Source organism: Jaculus jaculus, chromosome 6 (assembly GCF_020740685.1).
Source record: "Jaculus jaculus isolate mJacJac1 chromosome 6, mJacJac1.mat.Y.cur, whole genome shotgun sequence".
In the NCBI taxonomy this organism is placed as follows: domain Eukaryota; kingdom Metazoa; phylum Chordata; class Mammalia; order Rodentia; family Dipodidae; genus Jaculus; species Jaculus jaculus.
This window is the reverse complement of record NC_059107.1, coordinates 158,794,267-158,811,403: the sequence shown is the minus strand read 5'-3', so window position 1 is coordinate 158,811,403 and position 17,137 is coordinate 158,794,267. Positions and strand designations below refer to the sequence as shown.

The following is a 17,137-nucleotide window of genomic DNA, read 5'->3' as shown; positions in this document are numbered from 1 at the left end:
TTGTTTGTTTTTCAAGGTAGAGTCTCTAGTCCAGGCTGGAGTGTCAGGGTAGCCTCAAACTCACTGCAGTCCTCTCTCCTCCTGAGTGCTGGGATTAAAGACATGTGCCACCACGCCTGGCAAGAGCCTGTTTTTTTGCCACAGTCCTGTTAAAGGGGCTAGGTGCAGCAGGCAGGACATTTACTTTTTTTTTTTTTTTTTTGAGGGTCTGGTCTCATTCTAGTGTTCTCTCTCCAAGGGGCGAGCCCTTGCTCTGGGAGCCTCTATCCCAGGGACTGGGGAGGACTGCCCTGTCTTGTTGACTGACATTTTTGCTCAGTTTCTTGAAGCTAGTTGGAAACAAACAGCACAGACACCAGCCACAGGAACAGTTAATGAATTTGGATTATTGCAAGAACAAAAGGTTCTCTAAAATCCTTCAGCCACCAGTGAAATGATCAGGCAGAATAAAAACTTCCTTAGACGGGAGTGTTGTCATCAAAAATAAATAGTTACATGGGACTGCTCAGAGAACGAGCTGAATGAAAAGGGAAGCAGGGGCTGGAAACTTATTCTTGGAAGCCCCCCCGCAGTGGATCAGTCAGTGGGCTGAGGATGGGAGCAGGAAGCAAGTCTGGTCACATCTTGCAGCAGGCCACACTGGATGGAATCGACCCAGCTCCTGATGGTTGAGTGGCACCCAGCAGGGTCCAGGGTGGGGCAGCATGGGCCTGGACGCCCTCACTGCTGTAGCTCCTTCATCCTGTTGAGGGCGCTGCCTGCACGGAACCACTCAATCTGAGTCTCGTTGAAGGTGTGATTCAGGAGGATGGTCTCCTGGGTTCCGTTGGGGTGCTTGATGACGCACGTCAGGGGCTGCAAGGGGGAGATGTGGTGTGGGTGTGAAGTGGAGGGCACTCCTAACACCATCTAGGGACTGTGTAGGCCAGGCTTGAGACTAGGTGACCCCAGCAGGGGACCTGTTGGGCCAAGTGCCAGAGCTGGCTCCTCAGCACTGGGAAGACACTGCTGTACTGGACGTGGATTCACAGGAGCTGCAGGTAAGGCTGGGTGCAGAAGGGGAAACTATCCCACCCACCCAAAAGGGCCCTGGCCCCCTGACCTTGCCAGGAGCAAAGTCCTTCAAGCCCTGAATGGTCAGCTTGTCCACAGGGTGGATCTTGTTGTAGTCAGAAGGGTCAGCGAAGGTGAGGGGCAGTAGGCCCTGTTTCTTCAGGTTGGTTTCTGGAAGACATACGTGCACTCAATAGGATGATGCCTCAACCTAGGGACCTTCACCAGCCCAAGGACATGCTCTGAGGCCAGGCAGGACCCTGGGGATATTCGTGGTCATGGTGCTGGGACCAAATGCAGTGATACTAGGGCTCAAGGCCTAGTGACCCCTTTCCCTAGAAGGTGCCCATGCAGGTTTGCCTTATGGTGCAGGCTCATCCATAAAGATCCCAGCCCAAGTTGACCACTGGCAGGATGAGTGACCTACATACAGCCTTGAGTGAGAGACAGCTGTGGCTGGGCACAGATTCTAGCTCACCGTGGATCCTGGCGAAGCTCTTGGTGATGATGGCCCGGCCCCCCAGGTGGCGAGGCTCCAGGGCTGCATGTTCCCGGCTTGAGCCCTCACCATAGTTTTCATCTCCAATCACCACCCACCTGATGCCATGTTTCTGTCAAGTAAGCAGGGGTGAGTCAGGAGCCAGAGGGCAGTGGCCTAGTGTCCGGGGTGCTGAGGCCCAGGGGTCAAAAGCCAGTGACACCCTTACTTGCTGCCCTAAAGCAACTGAACTTTAAATACCGAGGACAGGCAGCCTGGACGTTGACCCTGCCTACCTGTGTGCAGTGGGCAGAGGAGCAGTTTAGAGCTGTGATGGGTGGGGTCCCAGGGAAGGAGCAGAGCAGTGGACGCATGGTGCATCAGGAGACAAAGAGTCTCCCCAGCTCCAGGGGGCCACTCCACTGTACAGTCAAGGACAAGGACTTTGGGGGAGCAATGTGATAATAGGGTGCACCCTCTGGTAACCCCCACATTGGTACAGATCAGTCCCAAAGTTTTTGGTTTGTTTTTTGAGGTAGAGTGAGAACTCTAGCCCCAGCTGATATGGAACTCTAGTTTCATGGTGGCCTTGAACTCAAGGTGATCCTCCTACCTCAGCCTCCCCAGTGTTGGGATTAAAAGCGTGTGCCACCACGCCCAGCCCAACTAGTCTTTGGCCTTGACTCTCAGGCCCCCTCTGCTCCTTTAGCCTTGTCCTAAACCCCTCTCCCTGGTCCCTGGTTCAGGCCTTCTTATAAGGCCACATGGCCTGTGTAGCTCTTTCCTCTGAGCTTTAGTTCCCAACTTACTTTAGGAAGCATCTCCTCTTCTTTAGTACCTCATAAATGCTGGGACCTACCTACTGGGGATGGGCTGACCCCTCCCCACAAGCCCACCCAGTGCCTGCCCTCCAGGCCACCAGCATTGCTCCCACTGATGCTGGCCCACCTTGTAGTAGCGGGCAGTGTCAGGGACAGGGCCAAACTCCTGGGTGACAGCATTGCGCACAGAGTTGGCCTTGCCATTTTCAATGTTGATGGCACCGATGAGCAGGTTATTGGAGATGTTGTCTAGGTGCCCACGGAACTTGAGCCAGGGTCCAGCAGCAGAAATGTGGTCAGTGGTACATTTTCCTTTGACCTTAATTGAGTGAGCAGAGAGGTGGATGGTGAGTGCTGGGTAAAGAGAGAAGCCCTCCAGAGGCAGGCAGCAGGCTCTAGTACCTAACACCCAGGAGTGGTGATGGAAGCATGCCACGCCTTGACCCGTCTTCAGTTCCAGTGCCTGCCCCACTTTCCCACTCAAAAGCCCCAGGCTGCTGCTTCTCCAGACACCTCACTCCCTGGGGACAGGTCAGTCAAAGGGCTGGCATGCTAAATAACATGTATTGGCTTGGTCAGTTTCCATGCTTAGGTCCTCAACTGAGCTACCCAGAGAGGATGATAAGCCTGACTCCATGCCTGGTTACTCCTTAGCCCATGAATTAATAATGTCTGCCATGAGTCTGAAGTCCCTGGCCATAACGCAAGGCTTGCTTCTGCTCAGCTCCCAAATACAGGCCCAAGTAATGCCCCAAGTGGGGACAACAGGAATCGGGCTTGGAGTGTCTGCCGGCAGGTCAGAGTTGTGGCTGCTGCACTGACTCACTTGTGTCCTCTGGCCCCTGTCCACACCAGACAGCACTGGCCAGGTTAGCTCTGCCTGGACAGGGCCATGAGAAGGGAGCCCTCCCTCTCTTGCAGCTGGCTCCCCTGCCTGTTCTGCCTAATGCTCAGAGACAAGGTGTCCCACTGACCTTGATGAGAATCTGCAGGTCCTCCAGGTCTTTGCCATCCCACTTGTCAAATGGTTCCAAGAGCTGCAGGCGCTGGCTGGTGGGACTCACATCCACCCGCTGCCCGCTGCTGTCCTTGGGGGGCTGCTGATAGGTGTCCTGCCCTGGGTCGAAGCCCTGCAGAAGGGAATAGGAGACACAGGTCGCAAACTCCACTCTTGCGCATGCTCAGGAGGCTAGACAAGGCAGGTGTAGCTGCTAGCCGCACTTAGGTGGCAGCATTTGCTCACCGATTTGGGGAGCTCATCTGCATCTGGAGCCTCCAGTTTGAATTTCTTGCCATCCTTCCCTGTTAGGAAATCGGTTTCTGGGTTGAATTTAAGAGTTCCTGCGATGGCCAGGGCTGTGACAATCTGAAAAAGGAATCCAGTTTGCTGGTTAGCAACCAATGCCATGCCGAACCACCCCCACAAAGAACAAAACCCAGGCACTGTCCATGTTCTCCCGAAGGCCCTCTTTTTGAATGTCAGAGCTACAAGACTAGCTTTGAACTGTTGGGGCTGCAGAGGACTCCTCCCACTGCAGTCAGCCATCGGTTCTGGCCCTGCTCTGTACAGCAGCACTTCCTGTCCTCTGCAGGTGCCCCACGGAAATGCTGAGTGACTGACACGGTCCTGCACGGCGGCACTGCAGGGTGGAAAAGCACTGTCATGTAGCCAGCACAAGCACCTCTGCAGCCCCCACGTAGACCGAAAGGAGACTAGTCGAGAGTCAATGATGGCCGAGGCAGAACCCCACTTCAGCTGATTCGGGGCCCACAGTGGCTTCAAGGCCAAACTTTCACTGAACCCAGAAACTGGAACTGGATGCCACGGTACATGCTTGTGGTCTCAGCTCCTCTGAGGACACTGAGACAAGAGAATCATTTGCACTGAGAGAAGGGAGGGAGGGAGGAACCGAACACCCGCACACTACACAAGAGTCGAGGGAGACCCAGACAACAAAAGCTTGAGGGGCTGGGAATGCTTGGGTATTCACAGTGATAACTTCCCCCTTTCATATTGAAGGCTCCCACAGCAGCTCCAGGCTTGTGCCTGGCCAGGTGCTCTCACCTCTGGGGATGTAACAAAGGCATGGGTCTCAGGGTTCGCATCATTTCGACCTGTGAAGTTCCTGTTGTAGGAGGTGACGATTGTGTTCTTGTCCCCTTTCTTGATGTCTTTTCTATCAGATCAGAGGGAACAGGATTAGGGATATCGGGCCTTGTCATCTGACCTGTCCTGAGGCCATGTGGGCAGATCTCAGGCCTCACCTGAGACTGCACAGAAGACAGCAGAGCCCAGACTGAAGTCTGAGTCTCCCGAACCGTCTGCTCTCCCAAGGCTCCCTCAGGGCCACCAGCTTGCCAGCCAGGACTTAGCCCTACCGGCTGCTTTCTGCCAGCCCAGGCTCCAGCCTGTAGCGCTACTCAAGGTCACTATAGGTCTCTTTCTCTCCTAGACCAACTGCCAGTCGTGAGTAGCAAGGGCTTCCAACAGAAGAATCCTTGGGCTTGACTCTTCTCCATCTTTTTTTAATCCCCCCGAGGCAGGGTCTCACTCTAGCTCAGGCTGACCTGGAATTCACTATGGAGTCTCAGGCTGGCTTCGAACTCATGGCGATCCTTCTACCTCTGCCTCCTGAGTGCTGGGATAAAAGGCATGCGCCACCACGCCCTGCAAGTCTTCTCCATCTTAATACCACCACCCCAGGGCTAAGTGACCAGAGACAGACTGCTCACCTGTCCCACTGCCCAATACAAGGACCACAGGCATTGGCCAGGACGATGCCACCCACGTCCCTCAGGATCTGTGCCTACAGAGGACAAAGGAAAGATGGGGATGTTGGGGGCAGCTGCACGGCCGATGGGAAGGAGGAAGCACCAGCATGGAGGATGCGCTGCCCTAGCCCAGTCGCTGTGGCTTGTCCCACCGTGAAGCACAGGAACAGCACCGAGGCGGGGAGCCAGAGGCAAGGGCAGGACACTCACGTAACCATCGCGCTCAATGGTGGCACGGATCTGCTCAGAACCTGGTGTGATGGTGAACTGGGACTTGCACTTCAGTCCGTGGGCCAGCGCCTGCTTGGCCACGGCTGCTGACCGCCCCATGTCTTCATAGCTCGAATTGGTGCAGCTGCCGATCAGACCTGGTACGTTGTGGGTGGTAGGGCCGCGGTCAGGACAGTATCAGGACCAGCGGTCTCCCTGACCCCAGCTAGTGTGACCTGGTACAATGAGTCCACAACTGGGTGAGGACAGACTGTTTAACAGACACTCGGAAGCAACCCAAGTATCCAATAATAAAGGACAAGCTACTCGTGACCTATCACTCGGGGGCAGACCAGTCACTTATCATGACACCGAAACACAGGTCAGAAGCATAGTTCAGTTTCACACCAGTGCCATGCACATTTGTGCGCCCTAGCTGTCCCCACCCCGCAGGGCCTCCTCAGAGCTTGAGCTGCTTCCATCTCCAGTGCCAGGATTTTGGGCGTGCGCCACCCGGGTTATGCCATGGTCAGGACCAAACCCCGCACTCTTACCAAGGGCGTCTAGATGACAAGTATAACAGCTGAGCCAGCTGAGCAAGAGCACAAGCACTGAAAAGCTGTCTCTTAACAATACAGTACCACCAGATAGCAACTTATTTTTGTCACTTCTGATTTACAGGCGTGGAAGCAGCTTACTGAAGACAACTGTTAAGTAGCACAGCCATGATTCAAACCCAGGCCTTTTGGGCTCCAGGGTCCGGGCTACGCATACCCAAACCCTTGGCTCCCGGCGCCACTACATTCTGTTGCCTGAGTCAGGCAGGAACAGAGGTAGGGAGGAGGGAGATGAGGGGCAGTCATGGGAAAGCTTGGTTCTCGAGTGTGAACAGTGGCAGATACCAGGGATACAGTATTCAGTGGATCTGCCTATGGAAGCATGTAAAGTAAAGTGGCATGACTGGCATGATCTGTGTGTAAAACAGGTGTTTTAAATGCTTGTGGGACTGGAGAGATGGCTTAGTGGTTAAAGCAATTGCCTGCAAAGCCAAAGGATCCAGGTTCGATTACCCAGGACCCATGTAAGTCAGATGCACAAGGTGGTATATGTGTCTGGAGTTTGCAGTAGCTGAAGGACCTGGTGCACCCAATTCTTTCTATCTGCCTCTTTTTCTTTCTAAAATAAAAATGTTTGTAACTATTCTCTTAAAAAGCATGTATTCCTTTTTTAAAAAAATATTATTATTTAGTTGAGAGCGACAGAAAAAGAGGCAGATAGAAAGAATGGGTGCGCCAGGACCTTCAGCCACTGCAAACGAACTCCAGACGTGTGTGCCCCCTTGTGTACCTGACAAATGTGGGTCCTGGGGAATTGAGCCTTGTACCGGGGTCTTTAGGCTTCACAGGCAAGCGCTTAACTGCTAAGCCATCTCTCCAGCCTGGATGTATTCCTTTTTATGCCAAGTTGAGGCAATTTTAAACAACAGGCCTCTTGACAAAGTGGCTACTTCACGAAGCACTACATGCTGGGCACAGGTGACTGTTCACAGCCTTGGCCATCCGGATGGAAGGTACTCACCCACTCGGATGTCCACAGGCCAGCCTTCCTTCTCTGCCACAGCACCCACTTCTGCCACAGGGTGGGCCAAGTCAGGGGTGAAGGGCCCATTGATGTGCGGCTTCAGCTGAAAGAAAAAGGGCAGGAGCGGGGGAGGTGGGAGGAGGCAGGAGGCAATCAGTCTGCCATCTGCCGGATGGACTCGCTTAGTGCTGAGGCTGGAGCCCCAGCTACTGAGAAGGTGGGAAGAGGAGTCTTACAAGTTCAAGGACCGCCAGAGCTACAGAGGGATCCAAACACACACTACAGCTTTACACGTAGGAGGACTTGCTAATGTGAAATCTGTAGTAAAGTGCCTGGTACACAGTATAATCAGTCCAAATAACCCATTTTTCACAAGTGCCTTACGTTTTACACATGGTGAAGTGGGACCCAGGAGGTTGAGCGACAGGTATAGCACTTCAGCAGCTGGCCCACAATGGCCTCATGCAGACTAGCTCTCCAAAGGCCTGCTCTAGCCTGCAGGCCCCAGTGTGCCAAGCCCGCTGCAGCCTCACCTTCTGAACTGTGCTAACAAAGCAGCCCCCATGCCAAGGATGATATCATGGCCCACTAAAGTGGGGAGGGGGACAGTGACACAAAGGGACACTTATTCAGGACTTCCTTTTCCCATGGCTATGTCTCACCTCCCCCCTCTGTCCCCATTCCTACCTAACTCAGGCAGCAGAATGCAGTGGCACTGGAAACCAAGAGCCCTGAGTCCCACTGGCTGTGCAGGCAGGAGCCTCCCCCAGACTCCAAGACCAAGAAAACAGGGTCTCCACCCTCGGCAATCCTCTGAACCCTACTCCCTCCCTCCCTTACCTCACTGAGGTTAATTTCAATCAGCTGGTCATATTGGCAGCCAGGATCGGGCATCAAGTGATCCTTGAATTCTTCCGCTAGGTTGGCGATGTCTGGAAAGAGCAAGGGAGGGTGATGAAGCAGAGGAGGTGGACTCTGGTCCACCCACCACCCATCTGAGCCACAGTGCCCTTGAGCCCGCCGAACACCAGGTTCCAGGCACTGAGTGAGCACAGAGGAACCAAGCAAACAGCGTAAGACGCTGCCCCTGCTCCATCAGGGAACCAAGAGTGATGATAGGGGAGGAAACACTGAGGCTGCAGCCAAGGAAGGCTGGGCGAAGATGGACAGCAGATTTGGGGAAAAGGGGAGTTTGAGACAGGACTTTGCTATGTATTCCAGGCTGGCCTAGAATCAAGGAATCCGGCCTCAGCCTCCCAAGTACTAGGATTACAGGCATGTGCCTCCACACCTGGCCTGCAGAGGAGAACGTTGACGTCGCGGGATGAAGAGTGGGGAGAAGGGCGCCGAAGTCTGAGTCCAGAGGCTCACGGCTCCGCAGGGACCCTAGCCTCTGGGCTCTTCCCATTTCCACGCTCTTTTCTCTTTCTAGACTTTAGAACCTTATTTGTTCTTCGTGAGCTTTAAAGACACCAAGCTAGAGCTCAGGGAACTTGCTGCACGTGACTGGAAGGTGATTCTTAGTGGTTTTCTCCGTTGTCAATGCAGCAGTGCCACAGAGTTTGTGCCATTTCCAGCACTTCCTCTAGGGGGCTTTAGGGACCAGAATTCAGCCACCCTCCCTTGAAACTAAAAATTCCTACCTTGAGGCAGTGTCACCAGACCCTGTCTAAAGCTAACGAGGGCACCAGACACCTTACTCAGAGCCACACACACAGTTTGTTGTCTTCTGTGCTGATTGGTTGCATGCCCATGCCATGGCGCCCCCACCAGCTCACCTTCTCGGCCTGTCTTGCTCAGGTATTTCTTCATCCTGTGGTTGTATGGGAACACTGATGTTGTGGCCCCAATTTCTGCGCCCATGTTGCAGATTGTTGCCATGCCTGTGGAGAAAAAGCCCATGCTGCTGCTGAACAGCTGGCACGTGCCTGAGTACTAGCCGAGTGGGCACAAATCACATCAAAGAGCTCCTTCACTTCCTGGTCCACAGGGCCACCTAGTGGCAGGAGGCATTCATCCGTAAAAGCTCAGGATGAAGAATGGCCCGGGAGGAGAGGCCTCAAGCTTCAGCACCAACAACCAGTTCCACCTCAGGGTCTGACTTCAAGAGCATAAGGCCACCACATGCTGAAGTTGGACATGGCCAGTCACTGCTCAGCTGTACTGTGTCTGCTTTGCAGGTGCTGGGATCCAGGTCTGCCTGCCTAGTGTCAGGCCTTCTTTTAGTCACACAGTTCAAAGTGAATAGATTTTTAAAAAAAATTTATTTGAAATAGGTGGGATGGGGAAGGTGGGGAGGGAAGCAGAGAATGGATGCACCAGCGCCTCCACCAGCAGCAAAGAAACTCCAGATGTGTACGCCCCCTTGTGCATCTGGCTTATGTGAGTCCTGGGGTATCGAACCTGGGTCGTTTGGCTTTGTAGGCAAGTACCTTAACGGCTAAGCCATCTCTGCAGCCCCAAAGTGAATAGTTTAAAAAAAAAAAAGGGCTGGAGAGATGGCTTAGCCGTTAAGGCACTTGCTTGTAAAGTCTAAGGACTTATGTTCAACTCTCCAGGTCCTACATAAGCCAGATGCACAGCGACAGAAGACGTGTGCAGTGTTGCACATACTCACAAGGGGGGGCACCCATTTTCTCTCTCTGCTGCTGCTGCTTTCTTTCTCTCTCAAATAAATAAATGACTTAAAAATATATACATTATGTATGTTTTCGAGGTAGGGTCTCACTCTAGCCCAGAATGACCTGGCATTCACTACGGAGTCTCAGGGTGCCTTTGAACTCATAAGGCTCCACCCATCTCTGCCTCCTGAGTGCCGGGATTAAAAGGCATACACCATCATGCCCAGCTAAAAAATACTTGAGACACAGAAAGAAAGGGAACGCCAGGGCCTCTAGCCACTGCAAACAAACCACCTTGTGCATCTGGCTTATGTAGGTACTAGGGAATTGGATCTGAGTCCTTAGGCTTTGCAGGCAAGAACCTTAACTGCTAAACTGTCTCTCCAACCCAGTAAATAGTTTTCTGAATTTCACCAACAGGAATGGAATAAGGAGCCAGGCATGGTAGCACATGCCTTCTAGCCCAGCACTTGAGAGACAGAGGTCGGAGGGTCACTTTGAATTTAAGGCCAGCCTGGATTGCAGTGAGACCCTACCTTGAAAAAAATATAAGACTGTTACCAACTTCACAGCTGTCTTGTGCCATGTACTAAGAATGAGCCACCATCACTTGAGGAGTACTGAAGTTTCTTGGATCCTTAGGGATCACCCAAGGTAGCCCAGTGCTTGGCTACAGAGTAGCAGAAACTAAAATCTGCAAGGCCATGCCCCCACACTGCCTGGGCAGTTTCAGAGGAAGGCCACTTTCTGCTCCAGTTGCTCAGCCGTAGGCCCAGTGACCCAACCAAGGGTGAAGACTACTGTGTAGGGCCATCTTCCTTACCGGTGCAGGAGATGGAGTCCAGACCAGGCCCATGGTACTCCACGATGGCGCCTGTGCCACCTTTCACTGTGAGGACACCTGCCACTTTCAGGATCACATCTTTGGGTGAGGTCCAACCAGAGAGGGAGCCTGTTAGTTTCACACCGATCACCTGAGGTGGTAAGCAAGACAGCGATTACAGGCCTGTGCACTCGACACCATGTTCCACCGGAAGCCAAGCAGCTGAGGTGCTGGTGTTCCCAGTCCTGTTCTTCAGCACTTCTGAGCCCAGAGTCCCCACTCATCTCCCCTGAAGCCAGCCCAGAGAAAGTCCTTCCCTGCCCCTCACCTTGGGGCACTTCAGCTCCCAGGGGATCCCAGCCATGACATCCACTGCGTCAGCACCTCCGACTCCTATACAGATGCCTCCCAGGCCACCACCATTGGGTGTGTGGGAGTCAGTGCCAATCAGAAGAACGCCAGGATAGGCATAGTTTTCCAAAATGATCTGAAAAAGGATCCAAGATGTTTTGTTTATTTACTTATTTTATGAGGGTGAGAATGAGCACACCAGGGCCTTTAGCTATTGTAAACGAACTCCTAACACATGCCACTGCATGCATATGGGTTACAGGGATACTGGGGTATCAAAATGGGGTACTTCATCAAAATAAAAGAGAGACTGGGCTGGAGAGATGGCTTAGTGGTTAAGGCACTTGCCTGCAAAGACTAAGGACCAGGTTCGATTCTCCAGAACCCACGTAAGCCAGCTGCACATGGTGGTGCATGCGTCTGGAGTCCATTTGCAGTGGCTAGAGGCCCTGGCATGCCCATTCTCTTCCTCCCACCCCTCTCTCTGTCTCTAAAAAATAAATAAAAATAAATCTTAAAAAAAATAAAAAAGAGAGACTGATGGAGAGGGGGAGGTGATATGTTGGAGAATGGAGTTTCAAAGGGGAAAGTGGGGGGAGGAACGGCATTACCATGGGATAGCGTTTATAATCATGGAAGTTGTTTAAAAAACAACAAATACAGGGTTCTTAGGCTTCACAGGCAAGCACCTTAACTGCTAAGCCATCTCTCTAGCCCTCACATACCAGTTTTTTTTAAGTTTATTTGTTTACAGAGAGAAAGAAAAAAGAAAAGAATGAATGAATATGGAAACTCCAGATGCATGCACTACCTTGTGCATCCAGCTTTACGTGGGTACTGGGGAATAGAACCAGGGTCATTAGGCTTTGTAGGCAAGTGCCTTAACCACTGAGCCATCTCCCCAGTCCTTATACCAGTTTTTTTGTTTTTAACTTTCCCTTACTTATTTGCAGAGAGGAAGACTCGTCTGCACGCACCACTTTGGAATGGAGGACGCCTGGCGTTGGCCAGGGCTGGGCCCACGTGCCTTTGTAACCAGCTGCAGAGAGGCTCTCTGGCTCTTGCAGGCTGTGACCTGCCACCCTAGCAGCCTTGCCCTAGCACGGACTATGGCGTGAAAGGGCAATGGGGCGATCCACAGATGGTTCTGCTTTCAAGAGTGGGGCAGATCCAGGAGCCCAGGCGGGCTCAGATGACAGCCTGACTCAGCTCCTAAGGAAGAAGATGGCAGCAAGGACTGGGATGGAAGTAGGAAGAAAGGTCACCCTGGAATAACAAAACAAGTTTCATATATGTATGGCCTATAGTTAATGGATCCCTACATACAGGCCAGTATCTTACAACTACCACATCTGATACCTGCTTCAGCTTCTCGAGTGCTGGGACTACAGGTGTGCGCAACTACTATGCCTGGTTTTAGAAACAAAACTGTCTACCAAGCTGAATTCCATCTCTGGGTAGATCAGAAAAGCCCTGGGCTTACCCAGCTGTGACTGTCAGTAGCTCCATCCTATGGACCCATGGATGAGAAAACAGGGGTGCTGGGGCAGGGATGTGAAGAGTTCTTGGGCAACAGAGGTGGCAGAGTACTACTGTGGACGCAGAGCACACCCTCAGAGCCAGGACTCTGCCCTCCAATTGGCCAGATGTTGCTGGGCCAGCACAGAACCTCTCTGCCTCAGTTTCCTTATTTGTAAGATATGGTACAAAAGCCACTACTTCATAGGGCCATAGTAAGCACTAGTGAGTTAATATCTTTATTTATTTACTTTTTCTTTTTGAGGTAGGGTCTCACTCTAGCTCAGGCTGACCTACAATTCACTCTAGTCCCAGGTTGGCCTCAAACTCACAGCAATCCTCCCACTTCTGACTCTTGAGCGCTAGAATTAAAGGTGTGTGCTACCATGCCTGTTTTTTTCCCCTTTACTTTCTAAAATAAAAACTCAACTTGCCCCAGACATCCTCTGTATTTGACTTTTTCCAGTCCTCACAATTACATGGCAAGTACTTCACCAACTGAGGTAGCACTGACCACCCCGCACCCCCAAACCAGGTGGGATCTCATTCTAGCCCAGGCTGACCTGGACTTCACTCTGTAGTCTCAGGCTGGCCTGGAATTTATGGTGATCCTCCTACCTCTGCCTCCCAAGTGCTAGGATTAAAGGAATGTGCCACCTCACCCAGCCATGATATTTAAAAATATTTTATTTATTTGACACAGTGGTGGTGGGGGGGAATCAGCATGATGAGAACCTCTAGCCACTGCAAATGAACTTCAGATGCATGTGTTATCTTGAGCATCTGGCTTTATGTGGGTACTGGGGAATTGAACCTGAGTCCTTTGGCTTTGCAGGTAAGAAGTACCTTAACCACTAAGCCATCTCTCCAACCCTCATTTGTTTTCTTGACAGTGTCTGACTCTGTAATCCAACTGGCCTGGCACTTGCAGCATTCCTCCTCCCTCAGCCTCCCAAATTCAGGTTCAGGCAGGTGTGAGTTGAAGCATGCGCCCCACACCCAGCTTACTAGCGCGTCAATATTTTTAGCTGTGTTGATTTCTGGTAATATGGGGATTGAACCTAGGGCCTTGCACATACATACTAGGCAAGTGTTCTACCCATGAAATACATCCGTATACTTTGTAATATTTTTCATTTCTTTCTTTTTTCATACTTTGTTTATTTATTTAAAGTAAGGCAAAGGAAAATTAGCAATGAAAAAAGGTAAAAAAGCCCCAAAATGTCAGGGAAAACATGCTTATTATTATTTCAGCCACCCAAACAAGAGAAAGAAAGAAGGAAAACCAACCAAGAAAAAGTTATACTTTTTGTGTTTAAACTCAGAAAATTGCCAGCATGGTGGTGCAGCCTTTAATCCCAGCACTTGGGAGGCAGAGGTAGGAACATCGCTGTGAGCTCAAGGCCACCCTGAGACTCCATAGTGAATTCCAGGTCAGCCTGGGCTAGAGCGAGATTCTATCTCCAAAAACAAAAACAAGGGGTTGGAGAAATGCTTAGAGGTTAAGGCATTTGCCTGCAAAGCCAGAGGATCCCAGTTTGGCTCTTCAGGGCCCACGTAAGCCGGACGCACAAGGGACACAAGCACCTGGAGTTCATTTGCAGTGGCAGGAGGCCCTAGTGCGCCCATTCTCTCTCTCTCTCTTTTTTTTCTCTCTCTCTCACAAACAAACAAACAAATAATTAATTAATTAAATAATTAAATAAACCTACCTCATAAAATGGGGCAAATTTCACAAGGAGAATGTGAACAACTGCCTTTTTATTCGCTTTTAAACAGAGTCTCATGTATCCCAGGCTGCCCACTTCTGCCCCCACCTTCTGAGTGCTCGGGTTACAAGTGCATGCCACCTGCCTGACCTGTGCAGTATGGGGCTCAAACCCAGGCTTTTATGCATTACAGACGAGCACTCTATCAACTGAGCTACACCCTCAGCCCCATATTTATGTTCTTTTATTAATCTGTTCTTTTTTTTGAGGTGCTGACGATCAAACCCAGGGCTTTGTTAAACACTTTACTACTGAGCTACCTTCCTAACCCAGTGAGTTAAGACCATTAAGTCCACTACCTGACATATAATTTGTGCCCATCAAATGGTAGCCACTCGTGTTACATATTTAACACGTGTGGGAAAGTAACACACACACACACACATAAAACAAGTAATATGTATTCGTGGATTTAGCTCCGTGGTAGACCTTGATTCCCCAACATCACATAAAAAGTGACAGTACTGGGGTTGAAAGTGCACACTACCATACCTAACTTCTATACTTTCTTCTAAGCATGTACCCAAGCATCTGTATTTCTATAAACTATTAGGCGCATACCTGTAACCCCAATACTTAGGATGAGATGACCATTTGCTTTGCTCAGTCTACTGAGCCACAAGTCCCTTGCCTCTGCCTCTGCAGGCCTGGAACATGCTGTCTGGCAATCTGAGCGCAGCATGGGCCCTTACAAAGGCAGGCTGAGTCCTAGTTTACCTGGTGAATGATTCCAGATCCAGGTCTCCAGAAGCCCACGCCATACTTGGCTCCAGCAGATGCCAGGAAATTATACACTTCCTGGTTGATGTCCTGTTAAAGCAAATCAGTAACCACAGCATTAGTCTGCATCTTGGATGACCCTTGCTATTCCTCTGCACTCCCCGCTGCCATGGCTCTGCAATGCTGGAACCATGAAGACAGGCGACCCCCTGGAGTGCTTCTAAAAATAATTCCAGTGTGTTAGTTTCAGCTGGCAGACCCCTAGAAAAAGACAGGGAAGCAGAGACAGCCCTAGTTCCCTGACACCTTGCCAGGGTGGTGGGCCTGGCATAAGACTCTATCCTGCACACCTCACTTCACTTTCTTTCTCTTTTTTGGTCTTTTCCAGATAGGGTCTCACCCCACCCCAGGCTGACCTGGAATTCACTATGTAGTCTCAGGTTGGCCTCAAACTCACAGCGATCCTCCTACCTGACTCCCGAGTGCTGGGATTAAAGGTGTGCGCCACCACGCCTGGCTCACCTCATTTTCTTATCTTAGAAGGAAGTGGACTGCCATGCACATCAGCATGTCTGACTAGGGTGGGTGCTGAGAGCAAGAAGAGTCCCACAAAGGGTGGCATGTGGACCTCCTGGCTCCCCTGTGGGTGCTGCTTCTCCTTCAAGCCTTGCGTCTTTGTCTGAAATCTCAGTTGACATTTACTGAATGACCACTGTGGAAATGTTACCATGCTAAACAGCCTTACAACCCACTTGGGAAATAGGGAGAGACTGTCATGAAGGCCTCTTTAAAGATGTCAAGACAGGCTCACATGAAATAACTTACTGAAGACCACAGAGCTAAATAGGCCAGGTCCATCCAACCAGAGGCCAAGAACTACATCCTGCCACAAAGCAAAGTTGTTTGCCTTTAAGAAGAGTGTAAGACTTCATCTAGAGTGCCTAGCCGGTGCCAACATGCAGTAGGTATCCAGTACTTGGTAACGTTTTATAGGGGCCAAATGAAAAACAGCCAACTGGGCCACTGCTCTGAAAGGGATGGGATTAGCTGTACCCAGTCAGCCTGTCATTTCAAGACATCTTCCTGGGGACAGGGAATGCCCCAAAGCACAGCTAACGTGAAGCCAGGGTTTACAAGTGAAAGTGACCAGTGACAAGAGGGACATCACTACAGCAAATTCTAGTGTCCCAAAGGAGGATCTAGGAAGTGAGACCTGCTGGACTCTGTCAGCGAAGAGCTATGCTTCCAGGCAGAGAAGGATTTGCTGTCAGCTCCCCAAACTCTGGATGAATATGCTCAAAACCACTTCGGCCAGTACATCCTTAGGGCCTACTTGGTTCCCCAGGTAAAAGAATACCATTCTTTTATATGTAACTTTTATACATAAACTTTTATAAATAACCCTGAGTCCTCAGAACAATCCCTTTATAATTATTAATTAACACATTGACCTTTTCACTTATAAATCAGTCACTTGTGTAACTGGGGCCCAGGGGAAGAGCACGGGTGTATGTGCATGTCAACGGGACGGCAAGTAGCTCCAAGACGATGCCATAACCTCAAGCCCAGTCTGGAGCTCTCTGTGGCTGTGTACCCTCCAGACATTACTCTGCCTCTCCCTTTGCAAATACATGTAGGTGCCGGGCATGGTGGCGCACGCCTTTAATCCCAGCAGATGTAGGAGGATTGCCGTGAGTTCAAGGCCACCCTGAGACTCCATAGTGAATTCCAGGTCAGCTCTGGCTGAAGACCCTACCTCGAAAAACCAAAAAAAAAAAAAAAAAAAAAAAAAAAATACATGTAGGGGGCTGGAGGGACGGCTTAACAGTTAAGGTGCTTGCCTGAGAAACCTAAGGACCCACATTCAATTCTCCAGGTCCCCACATAAGCCAGATGCACAAGGTGGCAATTGTGTTCGGAATTCGTTTGCAGCGGCTAGTGGCCCTGGCGTGCCCATTTGCACTCTCTCTCTCTTTCCATTTCTGTCTCAAATAAAAATTAATTAATTACAAAAAATACAGCTGGGTGTGGTGACGCACACCTTTAATCCCAGTACTCAGGAGGCAGAGATAGGAGGATCACTGTGAGTTCAAGGCCACCCTAATACTACACAGTGAATTCCAGTTCAGCCTGAGCTAGAGTGAGACCTTACCTCAGAAAAATAAATAAATAAATAAATAAATAAAATAAAATTGGCCAGGAAGATCGCCATGAGTTCACGGCCACTTTGGGAATACAGAGTGAATTCCAGGTCAGCCTGGGCTACAGTGAGACCCTACCTTGAACACCCCCCCCCAGACTAAAAACCACATGTAGAACGAACCATACCCTTCCCTCATTTTCAAGGTAGGGTGTTGCTGTAGCCCAGGCTAACCTGGAATTCAACTATTGTGGTGGTTTGATTCAGGCATCTGCCATAA

General features: G+C 50.8%; 1 protein-coding gene and 1 long non-coding RNA gene across 2 annotated transcripts in view; one reads left to right on the top strand and one right to left on the bottom strand.

Annotated features, from left to right (window-relative positions):
• Positions 1 to 366: 366 nt before the first annotated feature.
• The window catches only part of Aco2 (aconitase 2), a 38,375-nt gene continuing 21,604 nt past the window's right edge, over positions 367 to 17,137 (bottom strand). The window contains exons 4-18 of the mRNA XM_045152386.1: positions 14,715 to 14,807; positions 10,688 to 10,846; positions 10,360 to 10,510; positions 8,694 to 8,798; positions 7,756 to 7,847; positions 6,913 to 7,018; positions 5,335 to 5,492; positions 5,086 to 5,159; positions 4,418 to 4,529; positions 3,596 to 3,718; positions 3,327 to 3,482; positions 2,480 to 2,671; positions 1,532 to 1,664; positions 1,103 to 1,224; positions 367 to 855 (exon numbers count right to left, since the gene is read on the bottom strand). Coding sequence (XP_045008321.1) covers positions 721 to 855; positions 1,103 to 1,224; positions 1,532 to 1,664; positions 2,480 to 2,671; positions 3,327 to 3,482; positions 3,596 to 3,718; positions 4,418 to 4,529; positions 5,086 to 5,159; positions 5,335 to 5,492; positions 6,913 to 7,018; positions 7,756 to 7,847; positions 8,694 to 8,798; positions 10,360 to 10,510; positions 10,688 to 10,846; positions 14,715 to 14,807 — 1,911 coding nt within the window. The 3' untranslated portion in view covers positions 367 to 720. The remainder of the gene's footprint in view (positions 856 to 1,102; positions 1,225 to 1,531; positions 1,665 to 2,479; positions 2,672 to 3,326; positions 3,483 to 3,595; positions 3,719 to 4,417; positions 4,530 to 5,085; positions 5,160 to 5,334; positions 5,493 to 6,912; positions 7,019 to 7,755; positions 7,848 to 8,693; positions 8,799 to 10,359; positions 10,511 to 10,687; positions 10,847 to 14,714; positions 14,808 to 17,137) is intronic.
• On the top strand, positions 713 to 5,671 carry LOC123461567. Its single transcript, XR_006637720.1, has 2 exons — positions 713 to 4,179; positions 4,537 to 5,671. It is a non-coding gene; the product is annotated as an uncharacterized LOC123461567 (long non-coding RNA).